This window comes from Leptosomus discolor, chromosome 5 (assembly GCF_034619465.1).
Source record: "Leptosomus discolor isolate bLepDis1 chromosome 5, bLepDis1.hap2, whole genome shotgun sequence".
In the NCBI taxonomy this organism is placed as follows: domain Eukaryota; kingdom Metazoa; phylum Chordata; class Aves; order Leptosomiformes; family Leptosomidae; genus Leptosomus; species Leptosomus discolor.
Genome location: NC_141395.1, coordinates 17802032 through 17824649, shown reverse-complemented (window position 1 = coordinate 17824649; position 22618 = coordinate 17802032). Strand labels below are relative to the sequence as shown.

The following is a 22618-nucleotide window of genomic DNA, read 5'->3' as shown; positions in this document are numbered from 1 at the left end:
AAGTGACAGTAACTGAGAGGCACAGGCACAGTCAATTTCAACAGTTTTTTAACAAAGTTACTGGTAACACTATATGTAGCTTGAACCGAGGAACTCCTCATGGCTCTTTGTTACAGCTTTCTTCTACTCTGTTGTAATGTTTTATTGCCGAAAGAAGCAAGGCTTGAAACTGAGTGGAAATTTAGAAATCAAAAAAATAAATAGAAACCAATCTGGCCATGCAAGTTGAATTTAATGATTTTGTGTTCCTTATGTTGGTGCCATGTGATTTCATATCTCCTATGAGTACAAATGTTTTCAAAAAGCGTGGAGTGTTTTTTTTCCCTCATAAAAGGTATAGCAGAAATAGGTTTATAGACCTTTATAAGGCTCTTTTCTTTACCTTAAAAGATTGTGGAATTTTTTTGTTCATCTGGGTCCCGTTCCAATGATGACCTCAAATGAGATTTCAAAATACTTGAAATGGAAAAGGTTAATTATATATGAGATATTTTCATACAGAACCCCTAAACCACTTATCGCAGGAGAAAAGCTTTTAGAGACTCTTAAGATGAGGTATCATGAGTTTTATTTTGTTCCTCTAAAGTCCTGGAAAGCCAATCAGTGTTTCATTGCATTGACTTCTGCAGACGTTTTGCCCATCTGCTTGCTAAAAAGGATGTCTGCAGCCCCGAGGTTAAGAAAGAGCTGCTCAAGAAGGTGAAAAGTGCCATTTCAGCTACTGCAGAGAGATTTTCTGGGTACATGCAGAATGTAAGTACCATATTGTCTAGAAACAATTATGTGTAATTTGCTCGGTGTTTGGACTGCATTGAACTCCTGTCAAACTTCAACTCTGTTTGTGACTGGAGCTCTTGATGAATGACAGTGATTGCCTGCTGTTGGTTAGAGCAGAACTGCCTTAATATTCTGAATGTAATGAACTAAAACATCATTTCTCCGGTCTGTGTGTGTTTGAGAGAAAGATGTGAATGAAGTTGTACAAAATCACTTTGGGTTTACCCTGTTTCTAGGATGCACATGAGTTCCTGAGCCAGTGTCTGGATCAGCTGAAGGAAGACATGGAAAAGTTAAACAAAACTTGGAAGAGTGAGCCAGTCCCTAATGAGGATAACTCGCCTGGACGGGCTTCTGATGACCTCTCAGCCACCAAAGTTTATACATGTCCAGTTATTAGTAACTTGGAGTTTGAGGTGCAGCATTCTATCATTTGCAAAATGTAAGTATGCTTGAGAGCTTTTCCCATAATTACCTTCAAAGACTGGGAAGTGTTTCCCTCTTACATGGTTTCATCTGCGGTCTCTAACTAGAACTGTGTTTTTTCCAAAGCTAGTCGCTCAGAAAATATTCTACAGTCTAGAAGTGCAGTAAACCACACACCACACTGTCTGTTGCTACAGGTGTTCTTTAAACATTCTCAAACCATCCAATTGTTCATTACCTGTCCAGTGGAAAGTCTCTGTGCTTTGCTTTTTCTGTACCGGTTGTATGAGAGTAGAAAGAAAAGGGGATTTTAGTCAAGTAATGTTACCTCTTTTTTTAAAAAAAAAAAAAAAAAAAAAAAGGAAGCCATGCTTTGATTTTATTCTTTCTAAGTGCTTCCAGGGAATGGCATTTTCTTCTGTCTCTCTAAGTTATTGTGGAAAAAGATGTAAACCATTACATCTGGGCACTTGCTGTGTATGACCTGTGCACCATTGCCATACGGGATGCTTACATTCCACAGAGTTTTCGTGAACACAGATATTTGGGAGTATTACTTTGTGTGTACTGTGTTAGTCCCTTAAATAATTAAAAGTAGATTGCATGCAGGTAATAATTATTGAAGAGAAACGACTGTAGGGTCTCTTCCCCACCCCACCCCTCTCCCCCCTCAAAAAAAGCATAAGAATGAGATTTTTTTTGTTGTTTTTGGAAGGACTCCACTATTTCATTTCTAAAACCAGTTTGAAAGTATTTCTGTATTTCTAGGCTTTTCCTTTTCCTAGTCTGGGCTCACTTCTTTTCTCCTAAGAATGCTGAATGAGGAAGATGTGTTCAGTTACCTAGCAGTCCCTTTCATTTCCTGTATACCTGACCGCTTACCTCTCCAAAGCAGTCTGTGGTTTTCTGTTCTCACCCTTACACAAATGTTTCTTTCAACTTCGAAAGCATCAAAGTGAAATCCCAAAATGCAACTTCGTCATAAGCATCAAACAGTTTCATCTTGATGAGTCAAATTAGATAGCTCAAGAGGCATATATTTACTGGGAAGTTACTTTAGCCTAAAAAATGTAAGTTGCCATTAATTTCAAGTATATTTTTCATCGGACTTGCATAACCGCGTTTCTTTTTTAGGTGTGGTGAAACAGTCACTAAACGAGAACAGTTTAATGACCTCTCCATAGACCTTCCTCGAAGAAAGAAATTGCTTCCTTCCCGGTCGATCCAGGATTCCCTTGACCTCTTCTTTCGGGTACATAATTTTGGGGTGTTTTTATTCACTGTGGAATATGGAAATTTGGGTTGTGTAGCTGATTATTAGTTGCTATAACAGTGATTACAGGCCTGTGAAATAGTGAACTTTGCACTTTTTTGAGGTTTGTACATTAACAGTATACAGGAGTTTTATTGTAAAATGCTGTGTAGAAATTAACTGATGCTTGCAGTACTGCTGTGAAAGAGGTACGCTTCCCCATTTTGTGGTAGAAGAGCTGAGGCGTAAACAAATACAAAAGAGAGAAGGGAGGCTGTCAGGTTGAGATAATCACTCAGGAATTGCTGTTTCCTCTCCTGGGCTAGGATGCTTCAAGAGCTTATGTACTGGCCTAAATTAGTATGGAGGAAAAAAGGTCATGCAGATACAATAATTAAAAAAATACTTGTAATATGTGAATGCCTGTCTTGTAAGTAGAGAGCTTCAAGTTGAGGTTTCTGAAAGCTAAAAATGAGCCTTGTGTCTGTAAATTAGTGTTGTACTTTGTCGTATCTTGAGACAGACCTGTGTGTGTTCTCCATTTACAGATAGTGTTTTTAACAAGTAGAATAGTTGACATGCTTATTCTTCTAAAAGCTGGTGGAGGTCTTATGATTTTTTTAAAAAAATCTTAAAAATCTTAAAATGATAGAGGTGTCATTTGGCCTCACTTAAAGAAAAGGGCTATAGAAATGTTTGATGGCTAAGTCATGTAATTTCAGTACAGTGATGCTTCCCCTTTTGCTGTAAAACTTTTGTTCAAAACTGTACTCTGGTGCAGCACGTCCTTGACAAGTTTAGATGAGGATAGCTTTTCAGGAAGAAAGTTGAGTGTTTGAACAAGAGGGAAGAGACTTCGTGGCAAATTGTCCTCCACCAAAGGTTATTAAAAAAAAACATCTGTGTTGGGAGAGAAAACTGTAAACCTTGCAAGATAGTCCCCTCTCTTTGGAAGCTGAGGTGTCTCAGCTGTGGCTAATTCACTGGTCTGCAGTAGACTTGCAGGAAAAATTCCACCTGTGTTAGTGGATATGTTGTCACGTTGTAAGCTCTGCTACCTGTCCTCTTACCAGATGCCCTCTTGTTAGGTCATGTTGAAGGTGATGATAATTCGAAGTGTAACTGCTGTTTTGAAGAGCTGCGACAGCCAAAAGCGATGTGCTTTCTGTTGAGATCTGTTTGGTGTATCTTTTGTTCCACTAGTCGTGTTTCTGTCCTCTTAAACAGGCAGAGGAGATTGAGTATTCCTGTGAGAAGTGCAATGGAAAGTCTGCTGTTGTCACACACAAGTTCAACAGGCTTCCCAGGTAAATGTTGATGGCAGTTCCTCTCTTTCCTGGAAGCACAGGTTACAAAAGTGCAAGGAAGAGTCCCTTGAAGGGTAAAGCTGGGAAAATGGGTAGAACAGTGTGTAGGGTGGTCAGCATGTGAGAAAGATGCACGTGCAGACAGTAGTCTTCGTGCTGTTCTTCAGTTTCCCTCTAAAGAAGCTCTCTTGGGCATTCTCTGCAACACTTCTCTCTCCCTATTGTCACACAAGGAGGGATGATTTTCCCCTTGCCCTTTCCTTGGGGTTTCTGAGATGTGAGGGAAGAGGAAGCAGTAAGTATATTCTGGAAGTTTAGTATTTTGTGCTCAGCTGACCTGATGGGCAGGACTGAGTTGGAGGCATTAGTGTCAGAAGGTATGTAGAGGGTTTTACTTTGATCAATTAATTCTTCCCATGCTGATAACTGTTTTCTCTCTCAGTAAGCATGGCACTTGGAGGAAGAAGGCAGACACTTCAAGGGTTAATGGCCTGCTCAATAGTTTCTGACCTCGTGGTTGGGTTTAATTCATTATTTAGAGTGGAAGTACTTGGAAGCAGGGATCATTTTCTCATGGAATGTAGAGCTGAAAGAGTCTGTTGGATGACTGTCTGGCCTATGTCCTTGCCCCAGGTGTACTCACACTGAATGCAGTAACTTGGTAGTTTGCGTGTGTGTTGCTTAAATAACGTATTTATGCTGGCACTGCCAAACCCTTGTCAAAGTTTTCGAATATTAGCACAACGTAAGTGCTGACACAGCTGCGTGATCTAAACAGACAATACAAAGTGCAGCATAAGGGAGAAGATTCAGCGTAAGGAGGCCTTTTCTGGCTCTCTATACTGTTGTGATCAAAAGCTCAAAGAGAAGGTGTCATGACAGATAAACCAAGTACACATCTTGCACTGGGCACAGTTCCTCCTTGGTTTTGGGCAGCTGTGTGATCCCTCCATCACAGTCTTGAATATCTGGGAATAATATACTAGTGCTCTGGCCTATAATGATAGTATTTCAGTTGTTTCCTAAGTCTCACTGCATAGTAGAAATAGTGAGTTTGGCAAGAGCTGCTTGCTTCTGCTTGGCCGAAGAGTGAGGTGATGCAGACCAAAGCAGGAAGCCTCTTGAGCCGGCAGTCTGCCCTCTGCCCCTTGCACAAAGTTGATTGATGGAGAGAGAGAGAGAGAGAGAGAGATGGATAGCGTTTCCCTACCACCCCGAAGTAATAGTCTGGCTTAGAGTCGGGTGAATGCATTTTGTAAACAGGACTGCTTGAATTTTAAGTGGCTTCTCTCTGACTTCTGTCTTGAGGTTAACATTTGTCCTTCTCTCATGTCTCTCAGGGTCCTGATCCTTCATCTGAAGCGATACAGCTTCAACGTAGCGTTGTCTCTCAATCACAAAGTCGGGCAGCAGGTGGTTATTCCAAGATACTTAACGCTGCTGTCGCACTGTACGGAAAGCACTAGGCTGCCGCTGACGCTGGGGTGGAGCGTCCATTCTGCAATGTAAGTGTACAACTTGGGATTGATCCATGCCGTGTGAAGCACGTGTGCCACAAGGTAGGCAGTTGTCAGGTCTCCTCCAGAAGATGTCTGGGCAGGGAAACATTAAAGTTATGCAGCTTCAGATGCGCACTGCTTGTTTGTAATGATGCCGTCATGAGAATGTGTACGGAAAAGAAATATGACAGGAGTTGGAAGAGTTAGTGGGGCATTATCTAGGGAATACGTGGTAAGATAATATTATTTACTGTCCTTGAAAATAACTTTCTGTCTTTTTTTTAAGAAAGCTTCTGTTAGTAACTTCGAAAATTTATGCCTCAGTCCAAAATAATCTAGATTACCTTTCCTTTCACAGCACTTAACTCTGCTTAGGAGATGTAACATCCCACCTTTTCCTGCTAAATTCCACTTGTGCCTTCTGTGCTATCATTCATTTTTCGTTCTTTTCTGTGCCACTGTAGAACCTGAGCACTTCATATGCTGAAAATACTCTCTCCTGTTCCCTGTGACAGTTATTTCTGTACAGCCACTTGTCCTGAGACACTGAGATTAAATGTGCCAGTTGTCACATAGGAAGTCTGTGGCAGAATGAGGAACAAGAAACCCTCAGGTGTCTTGTGTTCCCTGCCTAGTGACATAACCATGGTAGCCATAGTGAGTTAGGACATATCCGACGTGTATGTTCAGCAGTGCGGCATGTGTTCTTGTGCTGAATGTTTAGTGGTGTTTGAGGTTTATGTGGATGTTTCCTAAGAGCTTGCTTAAACAATAGAAATCTTAAACACAACAAACAGCTTAAGCTACCAGAGCAGAAATATTTCAAAGTATGTTTGAAAGAGCTTTCCAGTGGCTTTTTTGAGTCACTGAAACTATTCTGATTGAGCGGAGTGTGGAAGGCTGGAGAGAAGCAGTCCTTGTTTGAGGGGGAAGATGAGAAAAGATTTCTGCACTGGCAGCCATCTGGTGGATAGATGTGTAGTGATAGTGATGGGCTCTGAGGAGCCCATGAAAGGATTAAATGGAGCAGGAAGTTTGCTTAGAAGAATCTAGGTAAGGGAGGAGAAATAGAGACGTGGGACATGCCAGAAAACCGGCTGATCCAGACAGCAGCAGGAGACTGTGGTTTGGGAGCAGGAACTCAAGTGTTGGTGGGAATAAAAAATAAAGGAATGAGCTGTCTTGACATGGGAGCCCAGAGCCTTTAATTTGCGAGCTTGTCCCTAAGGGTGCATCACTAAGAAGTGAATCAAGTTTAAAGGATTGTATATGGTTTTGAACAACTGTTGTATATTTATAGCATGATGGAGTTATTACTCTAAGCAATTAGCAAGTACATAATGGTATTCTACTTGTTTCTTTGGTCATGGATTTGCATGCATAGCAGACAAGTAAACACTTATTTTTTTAAAGACTGTAACTGCTGCAATAAATACTTTGGTTTTTTAATAGTTCACGTCCGTTGAAAGCCTCCCAAATGGTGAATTCCTGTACTATAAGCACTTCCACACCTTGTAGGTGAGTTATAGCTCTGAAATGCCCATGGCCTGGGGTTTCAGGGGATAATTTTTAAGGCATTTTAAAATTTTCTAATTCTTCTTTAATCTTTCCACTTTTTCTATTTGTTTTCTTTATCTTTTTTCTATTTTTTCTGTTGTAGTAAATTATTTCAGCTACTGTCTCTTTTTCATATCTGAGTTTTATTGGTGTTACATGCTAGCTGAAATTAATATCAAAGGTAAAATTTGCCTAGTTGACCCAATCACCTTAGCATTTCTTTTGAGAACCTTTGGGGACTTGTAAGTAAGCAAAGATGATTTTTTTTTTTTTTTTTTTTTCCAGGCAGAAGGCTGAGCATCAGAGTGAGAGCTGGGTTTAGTTTGTACAGATGATTTGTCAGTGCCAGATACCTTAAACTAGCTTGCATTTGTAGTTGCAAGTCACATGTATAAGAAGCAAAATGGTTTCTAATTCTGCAGTCTAGCTCTTTGTTCTGTTCTGGCTCTATGGAGCCCCAGTGTGTGTTTTGGGAAGAGGTGGTTAGTTCCTTAAGTTTATTTGCAAAGGTGAGGAGGCATTATTTTTATAGGCTGTTATGAAAGGCCAGTTTTTGATACAGTGAAAAATGTGGTATCACACTAGATAGTTTTGCATTGTGGAATACTTAAAGACCAGATTTCCTAATTGAGCAGAAATCGTGACTTCCCCAGACTCCCTTGTCTTCTGTTCTAAAGAAGCAAGAATTTGTCTTCATGAAAGAGCAAACAGGAAAACTGAAAAACTTACACAGGTTTGCACTGTTTATATCCTAGTGATGATGTGGGAAGTCCTGTGTTCAGCTTCGTAAAACTTTAGAAGGCAAATGGTTTGTGCCAAGTTCTACATGTTACTGTGGACTCAACTCATTTGAGTACTGTCTGGGATTGTTAGGTTGTAAAGTGCAGAAACCATGGCCTTAGAAGCCAGAGCCACACACATAGTAACTTTTAACCTTGTAAGTTGCTATTGCAGTGCCTACTGCTATTGAAGTAGGTGTGTCAGTTAACCTAGTAAAATACACCTTTTCTGAAAACTCTGCCTGCTACATTAATAAATTGTCATTGTCAGTCGTTGCAGTTTGTTCCCCGAATTTTACTGCCCTGCCATGTGAAAGCTGGGTGCAATGCTTCTTTAACGGTTACTTCGAAACAGATTTGTACAATGGTGCAATGCTATGAAGTTTTATAGCCGTGTTTTTAATTTACAGAAAATACACCTTCAAGTCAAAGAGCTCTGCAGCACTCTGTGTAGATTCTGACAGTGATGATGAGCCGTTGAAACGCTCTGTTGCCCATAGCCAGAGGTTGTGTAACGTACAGAGTAGAGATCAGCAACAACTGCAAGAAGAGCCAGAGAAGGTAAGGGAAAAACCACAAACTTTCGTATACACAGATACTGTATCTGCTCACGTCTGGCCTGTGCGTTTCTTAGGATAGACTGTGTGTGAAGTTGATGTAAAATAAGGGGTTTTTTCTCCTAATTAGCACTACAATGCTGGGAGTGCTTTGCTAATTGACCTCTCTGTACAGTTGTTTTGGGTTCCCACTGGGAACAGAGGTAATTGTGTTGCAACTGCACTTGAGTTTTCAGGTTATGTGTACCAGCTGCTTAGCAGTTTTGTCAGTCCTTTGGGTAACGTCCACTAATAATGTTCCCAGGCTAAAGTATAATGGACTGTCGGTAATAAAATTATGCAGTAAAGCCTTTGATTAAATTCGCTCCAGTACAAGTTGGGCTAAGCAAAATATTCAATTGAGAGAACTTCCTGCACATCTGATCTGTGTCCCCTTTCAAATGTGGCTTTTTAAATGCTTTTAGAAACTGTGAAGCTATCAGTCTTTGGAGGTGGACACACAGAACTGTGTAGAGATCAAGTTCATTGGTGTAAAGGCACAGTTAACTTCAGATTGCCTTTGAGCTTTTCCTTGTGACTAGTATTAATGTTGCCAAGATACTTTTTGCCTCTATCAGGGCAGTGTATTAGCAGGTAGATGAGTTGTGTGGGAAGGAATGATGATCCAGAAGGGAAAACAAGAAGCTTAGAGGATTATCGTGCAGTACCACTTTCTTCTATTAAGAGTCTTGCAGGCCTAGTGCTTAGGACAGGTGTCCTTCATCTCTGCTTCTCCAAAGTTTTTGACAATGTCTGGGGTTATTTTAATCAAGCAGACACTCGTGGTCTTGATTATGGCATTAAAGGACAGTCATGAAGATGGCTGAATAACAGCAGGTAACAAGAGGAAGGTATCTGCAGTTTCTGATCTGATGGGAAGATCAAACCAAGGGAGGATCCCGATCCACTCAGTATTTAATGAATGATAAAACAGATAATGATTATTACATTTTCAGAAGACCCAGAGCTGGGAAGCTCAGAACTACAGTTAATAATCTTGATAAATCTGAGAAATTGCATAAAAATAGGAGGGGTTGTTCAGTAGAAACAGGCTAAAGATGCTAATCTTAGGAGGAGTAATTGACTGTAAATGCAGGATGGGAACAGCTGGAAAAGCAGTGGGCCTTGAGAAAGGGCGTGAAAGGTGACAGTCGGTCACAAGGTTGGGCTGGTTGAAAAGGCAGAGGCATGGCCTGCAGCTTGTGTGAAGTAACCCTACTTTTTTTCCTCAGGGTTGAGCTTTAGCTGAAGTTCTGTATATTCAGCTTTGGGCTCCAGACTGAAGAGAGTTATAGATTAATTGGAGAGGGGCCAGAGGAGAGGAACATGAATGGTCAGAGGTCTAGAAAGAAAGATTTTTGGGGAAAGGGCAGGCTAGTCCACTTAGGCCTTTAGTTTAAGGAGAAACCTAAATAGGGCTTTTGCCTTCAAGAAAATGGAGTAAATAGAATGGAAACACTTGAGCTTTTTCCATGCCTGTGGTGGAAAGAACAAGTAGTAATAGACTAAACTGCAGACAGTAATTTTTAGATTAAGTATTGGGGAAAATTTCATGATGCTCAGGATGTGTAAGGATGGAATGGATTGCTTTGGGAGAAAGCAGAAAACCTTTGCTGAAGGTCTCGGGAACAGGGTAGGCAACTGCTGTCCTGCGTGGCACATCTATAGCTGGCTGTGGGTGGGAGAAGGAAACTAGCTTGTCTTTGAAGTCTCTCTTAATGTATAGAAAAAGTACTCCAAAAGCCCTAAATGATTCTTCCTCGAATTTTGTTTCTGAGGAAGTGTAGGTAGTCTCTATTGCACAAGCCTTGTGAGTGCAGAAATTGTGGGAATAAAACCTATTAATTTGAATAGCAAATTAATTATGGGCTTTCCAGCCTGTTGTGGGAAAGAGACAGTGGTGGTGATGATTCCATGTAAGTGACTTTATTCTTTGTGGCCATGCGTGTTGGCCACTCCTCAGCCACAGGCCTGACCAGCCATCTGTGATCATTAACCAGATCCTCTGTCCTTCTCAGTCTTGTCCTGGGGGGACCTGCTCCTGGTCCTTGGAAGTGGCATTACTGCTGCCACACCGTTTCCCTTGGTGTGCTTCTCACAGCAGCTGTGGATGGGGTCACATCAGGGGCTTGGCAGTCGCTTTGTGTGGCTGGTATATCCCCTGCAGGGCACTGCTTGCACAACAGTCCTGCCGTGTGGGAGAACAGACGTGGTGTTGTAGGGGCAAATAGCATCATCCAGCTACAGTGAGCAGAACTGCGATTTCTGTGATTCCTGCTGCTGCAGATGAAGTAGTGTTTGAAGTACTTTTTAAAAATACTTATTTAAAGCAGCCTGCCTTAGAGCCTAAGCTACTTAAAATCTATGCAAATAATTTCTAATAGAAAGTTGTATTCAAATAATGCACAGATGCTGCCAAGTCTTTACAGTCCAGCCACTGAATTAGTGGTAGTTGTTGGCAAAGTGCCTGGAACTAGGGTTTGCTGAAGAGCTAAACCAATTTTGACGTTAGTAGCCTACAGGTGCAGAGAGAGAAATCAGAAAGCTTAAAAAGCAGGTACTCTGCTTTCCTTATTCAGCACATGAATAGATGTGAGGAGAGAGGTTTTAATTTGTCAGTTCTAATTCTTGGAGGGCTTGTTGTGTAGAACAAGCAATTTAGTCAGCTAATTCATTTGCTAATCTCGTTTGATAAGCCAGTTCTAATACAAAGTGTTTGCTGTATAAAACTAGTCTTGCTCATCAAAAGCTTGGTGTGTTTAAGTAAAAAACAGCAGTAAAACTGTATTTTTGTTCATGTTAACAAAGTTCTGAGATCCATCCAAATGCAGTTTGAAATAAGACCTGGATAAGTACATTCTGATAGAAACGATTTTTCCCTGTTTTTAACATAATATAGGGGAAAAATTAAGCATATAATAAGTAGTGTAATTGTGTAAATATGTATACATGGAGGTTAACCTCCTGATTAATGGTTAATATTGAAATTATTGAAATTACTGTGTTAGTCGCAAATCTGTATGGTGTGGGAGTTGATAAGCGTCAGTTTTAGGAATATAAGTAAAAAAGGAAAAATTCAGATTAAGACTGAAGTGTTTTTCCTTTCTTCCAATTTAAAGTCTTTCTGTTCTCCTTAGGGAGGAATAATTCCCCCCTTTCCATGGTTAACTGTTTTTCTTACTTGGTTTGCAGAGTCCTGGCACCTGCTTGCCCAAGATTTTGTATGGCAAGTCTGCAGCACCAAACCTAATACCAGCCTGATTTCAGTTCCTATTCTTCCATCCCTGTGTTCCAGTTCAATTACTCTCATATTGCTGCTTCAGCCTTTGTTAACAAACCTGCCATTTTGCTACTTGTGCCTCAACACTGACTTGATAGGGGCTTGACAATTCATCAGAACCTAAAGGTGGAACGCGTGTTGAAGGAAAGGAAGAAGGGAAGAGTTATCTTGTGTATGTTAATCCACAGGGCCTGTAAAAACTGGTTGTAGTTTATATTTAAATGTTATTCCTTGGAGTGAATGCAGCTACAAAGGTTGTCTCTCCATTGAGTCTCTATCTGTTTAATGTTGACAGAGCCAAATTCCCGCTCCCACTCCCTGTGTTAATAAAATAAGAAAAATCTCCACAGAAATGTAAAGCTGATGTTATATACCTGTTTATTCAAGCACTTAATCATAACTCCATTCATCTTTAGGGTTCAAAAAGGAGTAAAATGGAGGGTGATAAACCTGAGCTGGGTAATGCTGGTTTTGATGGGATGAGCGAAGATGAGCTGCTAGCAGCTGTCTTGGAGATTAGCAAAAGGGAAGCTTCTCTGTCTCTGAGCCATGATGAAGATAAGCCCACAAGCAGCCCAGACACTGGTTTTGGAGACGACGAAATTCAGGAATTGCCGGAAAACCTGGAATCTATGGAGATGGAGAAACCCAAAGCGGCATTAGACTCAGGTAAGGCAAAGTAACCATCTTAATTGGACTATAGCGAGCTAAAGCGGGTTACTGATAGCAGCAGGTTAGTAAAGTATGGTGGCAGAATCTGGCTGCAAGTGCACTGCTGAAAATGCCTGACTTGCTCAGAGGTTTCTTACAGTTTCCTTGTGTATAAAGCGTTTAATTCGTTGAACTGTGAAAATGTATTTTCTTGTATGTCTGTCACTTCTCTGATAAAGGTAAGGTCATCTTCAGAATTAATTTCCATTTTTTTCTCTCCTGATTAACACGTGCTTCCACTGGTTCCCGTCCCAGACAATTCAATTTACTAAGATTTGGCAGTGTCTGGAACTTAATCTTCCATAATCAGAAAGTATTTTCACTTCTGTAGCTGTTGCAGCCTGGGCAGCACAGTAGCAGTGTTCACATTGGTAGGGTGCGTAAGACTAGAGCACTTTCACATATGCTGTTATTTTGTCACTAGTTACTAATGAATTTAGCTCTGTAATTTTTTCTTGCGCTTTTTTATGTGGAAGTAGACCCTTGAGCATAAGAGACTCAGCATGTGAATTACGGCCGCTGACCCAGAAACACAGCTAAGTACAAGAAGGAGCCTGTTTGATCTCAGTGTGGGGAAATCGAGTGTCTTCCTTTAGTTGGCTGAAGAAAATTTAGGTGTTTGTCATTTCTTGTGTGCTACGTGGCTTTCAGTCAGATTTTTAATTCCACTAGCCTGGAAAAACGTGCCAACGATACGCTTTCCTTCTCCTCTAAGAGCCAGGAGGTTAAATACTAACAACAAAATTCACACTTGTTTGAATGCACAGCTCTTGACAGCTTTCACATTGGAAGGCAGTGTGTAAGAAAACTAGGTCTGGGGCCAGCCTTGTTGGCGCCCTCCTTTGTATGCAGTAATGTTGCTTATGGTTGTGTGAAAGAAAGTTGTGAGAGGGTGACCACATAAATGTATCTCTCCAGGTTTTCTTTGAGAAGTATAATGTAGTTATTTGAAGGCTCTATTGTGACACTTAAGCAAAAAGTGTGTGTTTAATACAAGTTTCTGTATTTTCTGATTAAGAATGCAGTTAAACACTCAACATTGCATTCAGCTTTCTGTATTTGACTGTGTGTGACCAAAAACCACAGGTACTACTCAAAAGCATATGGTTTGGCATTCAGATGAGATGTGTGTGTATGTTGAGTTACCGGTTATGGCAGCTGAATGAAGCACGCCATGAGTTCACAGTCCTGTGTTCTGTTTCAAGGAGATTTGGTTGCAAAGGATGCTTGGCTGTATCAGACGTTGATTCTAGACATGACAGATTTAACATCATCCATTTCTTGTTACAGCTAGTAATACTATTTTTTTTTGTAAGCACTGAATAATTCGTGGTACTTTCAAAAAAGGCTAGTTTAGATATGTTAGGAGATGCCATTTCTGCTACACAGTCCTCAAATAACGGTTGTGTGAGTCGAGTGAGTATTTCTTCTTATATTGGAAGTTTTCAAAGGTCATGTAATAAATTCTGTTTTGTTTTTCATCTTAAAAGGATTAGACTGATGGATTATAGTTCTGGTGGTCTTGTGTTTAGGAGGTCACAGATACCGAGACTGCTGCCTTGTATAATCCTCGCTAATAACTAATGAGCAGATGTTGAAGTCTGCACAGGGCAAAACTATGAAGTTTCACATGTTGCTGCATGATAGCTGTTGGAGCAGGTCCTGACTCTTTCTCAGCTGCAAGCAAATGGGAGAAGCAAAGTGTCCTGCAACTGCAGGAGGTGTATGCAGTGGTTAACGAATGTTCATTTCAGAAGTTTTGTAAAGTACTTCTGCTGTAGCGTTCTCTTTAAAGGAGAACTGAAAAGTGATAATCTTCTTGCATTTTAAAGCTGTAGATAGCGCTCACAAGATTGAGGCTCTTACCTGAAGCAAAAAGTTGACAAATTTAAACAGTCTGAGATTTGTGCTTCGCTCTGTCTTACATATGATTTGGCTTTAATTGTGGCTTCGTCTGTAGCACTCCGAGGTATAATATGCAATGCAAATTTTTGTAATCCATGGTTCCTTCTAGAGAAATTCAAGTGTCAGCTTTGTGGCTGCAGAAACCTAGTGGTGTGTGCTGTCTTGCTTTAGTTAAAGTTGCTGTTTCTGAGTGAACATAAAAGGCGAAGAGGAGAACAGGTTCAGGGATTAATCAAATGGGTCATATTACACCTGTTAAAATAAAGTACAAGACTGCGCTTTGAAGCTCCTTCCGTTTGACTCTTGCGTAGTTTTTTTATGGCTGGTGAGCTCTCCCTGTCAATAGGTGTCACTGTGCTGCAAGGATTGTGATGATTTAAAGAGGCTTTAGCTGGTAACAAACAGATAGACCTAGGAAAGCATAACTGTACTTTCTGATTCCTCAGGTCCTGCCAATTTCACCGAGATAACTAAAGATTTTGATGAGAATAAGGAAAACAAAACTCCGGAAGGCTCCCAGGGGGAGGTTGACTGGCTGCAGCAGTACGATATGGAGAGAGAGAGGGAAGAACAAGAACTTCAGCAGGCACTGGCTCAAAGCCTTCAAGAGCAAGTAAGAAATAAAGTTTGCTTCCTTGGGTTGTCTTCCCCAACACTGGAAACCTGATGGCTAAAGGAAAAGGTTGTGTTCAGGCAGTAGCTGCAAAGGGATTCTGCTGCTTTTTTGAGAGAACCAGATGAAAAAAGATTTGGGTTTCTTCTAGCTCCGGTGTCAGTAGAAGGATGGCACTGGATGCATCTGGGCCCATTTCCTATGTGCTTTGGAAACCATATATATCACATCACAGACCTGCAGATTTCTTAGCTTTCCGTGCACATTTATACACTGGCTTGTAACATTACATAAAAACGATGACAGACTGGACTAAACTCTTGCTCTCTGTCACTGAGCACCAAGCCCGCCTTCAGCTTCCCTGGCAGTTACTTCTTGCAGCGTGTCATATCAAGGCTCGGTGAAAAAGGCAGGTTTCAAAGCAAAGGCGAAGAACAGCCGTGCCAGGTCAGGTTAGAGATCTGTCTATCCCAGTGCCTTTTTTCTGGTACTAGCAAGTAGGGGATGCTTGGTGAAGACTAGAGGAGCTGCACATTTATGTGATCCTTCCCTCTTAGTAAATTGGAAGAAGGATACCAAATAAATTAGTCTAAACCAAGTCTTTTAAACTAGACTTGGAAAGAACTGGGATCTCGGATTGTGTGCTAACCATCTGTATTCTGCTTGAATTTCAAGACCTGTAACTGATTTCCACAAGTTTAACCGAGCCGCTGAGAGTGAAGCAAGGGCTTAGCCAGGTCGTTCTTTAAATAGGTGCCGTTCTCTGCTCTCTATTAATACTAAAGCTGCCATGGTTTTCCTTATGAGATCTGATGTTTCCATGGCTCTTGGGTTTTTCTCTCTCATTACTCATTATGAGGTGCTGGTTGGTATGTTCCATGCCAGATGTAGCTTTGATTCAGCGATGCTGAGTAGTTTAACAAAGATTCGCAAATGCTTTAGAAATGGTGAGATAAAAGGCCTCACGCTAAGAATGTAAAACTGCCCTTTGAGTGTTGTTCTGCTACAATTCTGAAGCAAAAATCTGCTATTCTAATGATTCAGGCATAGAAATGCGGTAGCTGTGGTTATCTTGATTTGAAATGAGTATTTAGGGTTCTGCGCTCAGGTGCACTGAAAGCTTTCAAACCCTGAATTAAGAAGCCAGCTCATTAAATATTATTGACTGGCTTGCTGTAGCTCTGAGCTTCTAAGGTGGTGGGAGGAACAGGGGCATGATATTATCCAAAGATTAGAAGCGTTTGTTGAATTGAGGTTTCTTTGCTACTTGTTCATGGTAATATCTTTAATACCTGGTTGTTTAGTGGTGTCTTTTTTTGCATCCTGCCTTTGTGAAATACACCTGTTAGGTAGAACCACAGGCTCTACTTTTAAATGGCTTAAAAGTAATAAAATCTGTCAGGATTTAACAACTCCATTCTCAGCTGGCTTTGAGCAAAAGTCTAAATTTTGCCGAAGTGTGAGGAGCTTTGTGTGTAAGTGACAGCTTTCCTTAGCGAAGGGTTGCAAATTCACTCAGATGCTTTTCAAATTAATGATCCAGAGAAAGCATTTGGTGTTACTAGAGACTCGCTCTGCTGCATACCAAACTTCAGGAGCTTTGACGAGCCTTAATGAAGGTTTGTCCCAGGTTCTGTTGCACGGGAACATTGGACTCTTGCTGGTTGCAAACATTCCTTCACACAGAACCTTTAATTTACAATGTCAGGTTTGTTGTAGAAACCAGAGCAGCACTGTTTCAATGGAAAAAGAGCACCACAAGAATTTTAAACAGTGAAGTGTCTCAATGAGCTAAGTTTTGTTCTCTTCCCATTAGGAGGCACGAGAACAAAAAGAGGATGATGACCTTAAACGAGCCACGGAATTAAGTCTACAAGGTGAAACTTACTTAACTTCTTCCAGGCTGTTGCTTTTGAGGGAAAATAGTTCTGTATGTATGAGTGCAGCTCCTGAGCATCTGTAAAACAGCTGGCATTCCGTGTTCTTCTGGTGGGTGCTTTGTTGTGTTTGGTTTTGCTCAGGTCAGATTTTCTTGCTCTTGGGCTCTGGGTTGTGAAACAAATGCCAGGAAAAATTTAATATGAAAAATTGCTTATTTCAGTCTCATGAGTTTTTAATTAGATAGATATATCTAATATATGATATTACGTCTATATAATAGGTATTTTAATATATAATATTAATCTAGAGAGAGCAAAATGGACCTTGAAATTTTGCATTCCCAGCAAAAGCCAGCATGCTAATGGCTCTAGTCAGAGCGTAAGGATTATCTCTTACTTGCATTGATATTTTAGTCCTGATTAATGAATGCACTGGCCTTGCGCAGGAAAATGAGTAAGTGCTGTATCTGTCTGATACAGGATGGGAGGGAGAGACCTCACTGCGAGGTATAGCTGTTGGGGGTGAAAAAAGAAACCTAAAATACTCCGACTTCTCCAAATCCAGGCAGTGTGGTGCGCCTCAGGCACTGTATAACATTTGTGTGAGGCTGGTATGCGAGTGATTTCATACAATCTGGCAGAGCAAAGCATAACCAAGGGAAAATTTCTGCTCCAGAGAGGGAGAGGGAGGGGTAATGAAGTATTGTGTTAAGATACTCGTAGTTGCTTAAGCATGTTTAAAGGCCCTCGGTTATTCCTGCATGAATCTGTGCCTGCTTCTGAAGAGACGTTGAATGCTGCTTAAGCATCCCTCAGCCCAAGTCCTGTCCCCTGATGAGCGCTGGCAGGCTGAGCACCCGGTCCCTCTCAGGTCTTCCTTGATCCGTGTCCAGGAAGAATTCAAGGCTAGAAATCCTTCCTCCTTCTGACTTGCAGTTGTTTGACTTAAACATGAGCGTTGCCTTGTGCTTCTCAACTTGCTACTGTCTCATTTGTAAGGCATCAGCCAGCAGTTGTTCAAGTTGATGCTAATAATCTGGAACGTATAGCTGGTAGTATTTGTCTTGGGAAGTTTCCCAGCGGTGCTGCAATCAAAGAACCACTAGTCATCCAGGGGCCGTTGGTGAGGTGGTGTTTAGCAATACCCGTGGCAAGTGCTTCGTGTAGGGACCTACCAAAGCGGCTGCGTTTCTTGGCTGCAGTCTAGCTTACAACAGCCCAAGTAAGTGTGGAAACCAGCAGTAAAATATTCTCAGTTAAACAGATTCATCTATAAACTTCCCAGGAGGATTATGGTAATCCAACGTTTGACGATTTAACAGGGCAAGCAGTGTGAGAATTTCTTTGGCAAAACATCTCCATCATAACTGGCGTGATGGTCTCTTTCAAAAAAAATAAAGTGTCCTGAGCAGTGTCCTGTTAATCTCAACTTCTCATCCACCCAGGACTCCGTAGCTTTAATTTAGCTGGTGAAAGCATAGCTACTTCTCCTAATGAGTACTGTACAAAATCTTAAATTAGTTGGGTAGTTGCAGAATCCCAGGAAGTTTGGAACAGCGTGTACAGGGAGCAGCGGTGCCTTCCGGCTCTTTACAGAACGCTGCCTGCATTTTGCTCAGCCAAGCAAACTGGAAGTTCCTGTGGTGAGCAGCCTTCTTACGATGGAAAACAATGAAAAGATGCCTGCTGCCAGCAGCAGCGTTTTGATGCCAGTTTTAATTGAAAAATGCACTTTGTTAATGCAACTTATAGTTAAAACTGTAATTCATAACTTCTCGTTGCAGAAACTTGCAGTTCACAGACCAGACTGGCTGTACTTCTTTTAATGTCAGTTCTGGCTACAGACCACTGGTGCTCTGGAGTGAATGAGGTGTTTAAATGCTCTTTTAGCACCCAGCTGTCATTGCCATAGTGCCCTTTTGTAAAAGTATCAGAGAGATGATGCTAAAATGAATTCTGTAGTCCAAGATGCTTTTCTTAACTATTGTTCAGACGTGTTGAGGAAGGGAGAAAGTTTTTATTTGCTAATTCTGGTATCTCCTGCTTTCCTTGGACAGGGAGCCTGAAACGTTAGCATTTTATTGTGTGTGTTTATGAGGGTAGATGTACCTCAAGCTGTTGTGAATTCCTGTGTGCGCCACGGCTTCTCACACAGTATCGTTGTTTCCGTGCTCTCTAGAGTTTAACAGCTCTCTCCTGGACAGCATTGGTTCTGATGAAGACTCTGGGAACGAGGATGTTCTTGACATGGAGTATTCAGAAGCTGAAGCAGAAGAGCTGAAAAGAAATGCTGAGGTGTGATCTATGATTTCAAAAGCCAACTGAGAACTAGACCCCTTCTTTACCCTCAGATTAGTGTTGGAGGTAGTTTTACAGAGCAGGTGTAAAGTCTAGAAAGGTCTGCTGTGTTCAGAAGTGAAAAGATAGGAAATTTCTATCCTTAAGAGTCTATCCTATTATGTTAATCTAAAAAAAAAAAAAAAAAAAAAGGAACAAAATGGCTGCAGAGACCCTGTGAGTTCCTCTAAGGTGTGGATAATGGTGAAAAGGAAACAGTAATTTTGTATCAGAAATGTTCCAGTGCATTTAAAGCAATGGGCCAGAAATTTTTGCTTACAGAGGGAGAGAACTTCAGCCAGCATGGTAGTTTAGCTGCCACGCTTCTAGGTCCTGCATGACTAGAGCTGAGAAGTTGTCGCAAAATCTTATTCCCTTTAGGTGAAACAACCGTAGCATAGGCTGTGCTGCCGGCCACTGGCATGCTCAGACTCCACACAGCAGCGTGTGAAAGTTGCCTGCTTGCCTCTGTGGAAGGAGTACTGTGTAGAGTGGAAAAGATTAAATAATTGGAGTTTCTTTGAGCACTCTTTATTTTCTTACAATTCTTTACCATTTTCCTTACGCTTATACCAAGAGTTACATTTTAAGAGTATCGTCAGTGAATCGCATCAGTAAAGTTTCCTGCTCAGAGAGGATTAAAAAATAATTGTCAAAAGCCAATTACCATCGTTTAGTTTTATTGCCAGTGGATAGACAGAGCGTGTTTCTTGCATGGGAAGAGGGCGTTGTCTGCTGATGTTACGGGTGCAGGATGAAGGAATCTGGGCTGCATATCTGGTATGAGCTGTTCGATCTGTGTGCCACCATCAAGGGTATTTCTTTGATATGTCAGAAGTAAGCATGGTCCCTTTTTGCTTTTCTATGTTTATTTGGTGGATTAATTCTGACATCAGTGGAAGTCGCTCAGGAAATGGTTGTTTAGAAAACTTTGCAGTGTAGTGCTCATGTCAGCATCTGCTCTGAGGTCAGGGTGGCTCCTTTGCGTGTTCATTGGCTTGCTGAAAGATTAAATAAGACAGGAAAAAATTCCTCCTTCTGGAAGGACTCCTTGTTTGGTCTCAACCAGGGCGTCTATTTCTGTAATCCTTGATTGGGTTGCAGCTTTGAATACAGCAGCCAAACCTGGTATCTCAGGTATAAATTACCTTGACCATAAGCTATGTGGGACAAAAGTGAATGCCTAAAATCTTTAATTGAACTGGTTTGGGGTTTTTTTTCAGACAGGAGAGCTTCCTCACTCCTATCGTCTCATCAGCATCGTCAGCCATATCGGAAGCACATCATCTTCAGGTAAAAGATTGCATATTTTACTTTTCATCTCTCATCTATCTTAAAAAAAATCTGTAATACAGAATTACCATAGCAGGATTATTTGCAGAGAAGAATTCAGGCAGCAAAGCAAGTCTTCTGTCATGGCTTGTTGGTGGGGGAGCAGGTTAAGGATGTCACGGTGTCACTGTAGCTTGTGGACGACATGCTGCTTATGGGGTCAGTCGAATAGCTTCCTGACCAGGAAGGATGGAGGGACCAAGATCTTAAGGGTCTTTTAAATCTGACATAGGTCGCTAGACCAGGGTACCTAGCTAACCAGCTTACGGGTTCAGCTGCAGCATGAAAAGAAAGGTGCGTTCTCTGTTTTTAAGGTCATTATATCAGTGATGTCTATGATATCAAGAAGCAGTCCTGGTTCACCTACAATGACCTGGAAGTGTCTAGAACTCTAGAGGCCACCGTTCAGTGTGACAGAGACCGAAGCGGTTATATCTTCTTCTACATGCACAAGTAGGTGTCCGGGGGGGGGGGGCGGGGGGGTTGGTGCTAGTGGTTACCTGCTGTTCGTGAGGAGGCAGGCTCCTCGTCTTCCTCTAGGCATCTTTGCTGGGATGAAAAGTATCTCCGTGTATTTGTCAGAAGAAATTCCGTAGTCAGAATCATATTGCAAGAATGACAAAGTCGAAGTGCTCTGAGTTCAGAGGCGTGGAACTTCATGTCACTAATACGTAGGGGTTTAAGAAGATGCATTAGATCATCTTTTAAGAAGGGAATTTGGTGTCTTGGCTATGCATTCATTGCACCAGGAATCGTAATGGAGTTTGGGTTTTTCCCTTAGGTGCTGTGGTATTTCTAAGCGCTCTCATCCCTGTTCCTAGTGGTTGTGGTGTTGCAGCCATGGTCATCTCGGGACACAGGCAAGATGAGATTTGTAGGTAGAAGTGATACCTTTTCAGGCACAGAACTGAAGAAGGGGTTTAGTGCCTCAGTTTGTCCTCTTCTTCTGTCTTTACTGATAGCTGTAATAAAGGCTATTACTTTATCTACAGCCTGTGACTTGTGTTGCTTCTGATCTTTTACCAGCTAGGACATGTTTTCACTATTGTTATAGTTCTTTCAGGCTTACCACTGACCTTAGTCGTAATAAATGGGGAAAAAAGTGCTGTGGGATTCAAGGAGCCTTGCTTAGAGATGCCAGATAAGACACCTTTCTCTGCCAGGATCTGTGACGCTTCAGTTTGTGGATTAAATCCAGTTGCTGATTCCCTCAGGGCTGTCTTGTGTAGCAGTTTGTGGTTGGACTAAGTTTCACTATTGGCCTTTCCCTCTGTCCTAGGGATATCTTCGATGAGTTACTAGAAACAGAAAAAAATGCACAGCCACCTAGCATGGAAGTGGGAAGATCGGTTCGTCAGCCCCTGTGAAGAGTAAAACACCTTGTTCCTCCTGAGGAACAAGGAAGTTTCTGAACTTGTGCCAGACACGCAGGAGTAACAAACAGCTCAGGGCCAAAACAAGAGACGAAAGGTAGAAATATGGGACGCTCGGTTTGTTGAACCATCTGTGCAAGTCCTGGGCCTGAACCACACGTTTAAACCTTGGCATCCCAGAGCGATCCTCCTGTGGTGAAGTTTTAATTGTTCCTCGAATAATTTTGTCAGCATGGAGCCTTAAAGAGTTGCATCAAGCCACAAGACTACAGCTGCTCATAAACTGATTTAAAAAAAAAAGTGCAAAAAGAGACTTGACTTTAAAAGCCCATTCACCTGTGAGACATGAGTGGTGGAGATTTACATATCACTTGGCTTTTTTTTTTTTTTTTTCCCTCCAGGAGCGATTTAAGCAATAGATTCTGTAACCTGGCGTGTGTTGTGTTAGTAATATTCACTGGAAACCCAGATCACTGAGTACGCTCTTGCCAGTCATCTCACTAACAGGCGGTTTGGAATCACTCAAGCTGATGCGTTTTGACATTCATGGGTTTGCGAGCGCTCCGCTGTCGGTGTGTGGTTCCAGGAAGCAAACTGTCGGTGCTGTGGAATGTATGGCATACCTGGTGGCAGCTCTGTCGGGTTTTTTTTACACCATTCACTGTCGTCATCCTCCTTTAGACGTGAGATTATATGTGTGATTTCTTTTGTTTTACAAGTTCTGTTGTTTGATTGCATTTTCTTCATGAGGTAGTTGCGTAAGTACCGTTTGGAGAGGAGAGTGCTCTCTTTGGGTGTTCAGTATTTCGCACTGAAGCTGCTTAGGGCTGCTTCGATGTAACTCTGGGGGCAAGTGAACGCCTGGAGCAGACTGAGAGCAGTAGCAGGAGGTGAGCAACAGCCGCTTTGCACCTTCCCTCATTTTGCAGGGAGAGAGCGTTGCGGCGTCACCCTTTCTGTGCAGGCCCGGGTCACTGGGAACTGGGAGCGGGTC

General features: G+C 41.6%; 1 protein-coding gene across 1 annotated transcript in view; it reads left to right on the top strand.

The window, feature by feature from the left end:
* USP37 (ubiquitin specific peptidase 37) overlaps positions 1 to 22306 on the top strand; it is a 34859-nt gene extending 12553 nt beyond the window's left edge. Inside the window, exons 10-23 of the mRNA XM_009948195.2 lie at positions 630 to 753; positions 1014 to 1219; positions 2338 to 2455; positions 3683 to 3762; positions 5103 to 5267; positions 6714 to 6779; positions 8008 to 8158; positions 11890 to 12142; positions 14536 to 14702; positions 16519 to 16579; positions 18762 to 18877; positions 20143 to 20212; positions 20566 to 20704; positions 21531 to 22306. Of these exons, the coding sequence (XP_009946497.1) occupies positions 630 to 753; positions 1014 to 1219; positions 2338 to 2455; positions 3683 to 3762; positions 5103 to 5267; positions 6714 to 6779; positions 8008 to 8158; positions 11890 to 12142; positions 14536 to 14702; positions 16519 to 16579; positions 18762 to 18877; positions 20143 to 20212; positions 20566 to 20704; positions 21531 to 21618 (1804 nt within the window). The 3' untranslated portion in view covers positions 21619 to 22306. The remainder of the gene's footprint in view (positions 1 to 629; positions 754 to 1013; positions 1220 to 2337; positions 2456 to 3682; positions 3763 to 5102; positions 5268 to 6713; positions 6780 to 8007; positions 8159 to 11889; positions 12143 to 14535; positions 14703 to 16518; positions 16580 to 18761; positions 18878 to 20142; positions 20213 to 20565; positions 20705 to 21530) is intronic.
* The last annotated feature ends 312 nt before the right edge of the window (positions 22307 to 22618 follow it).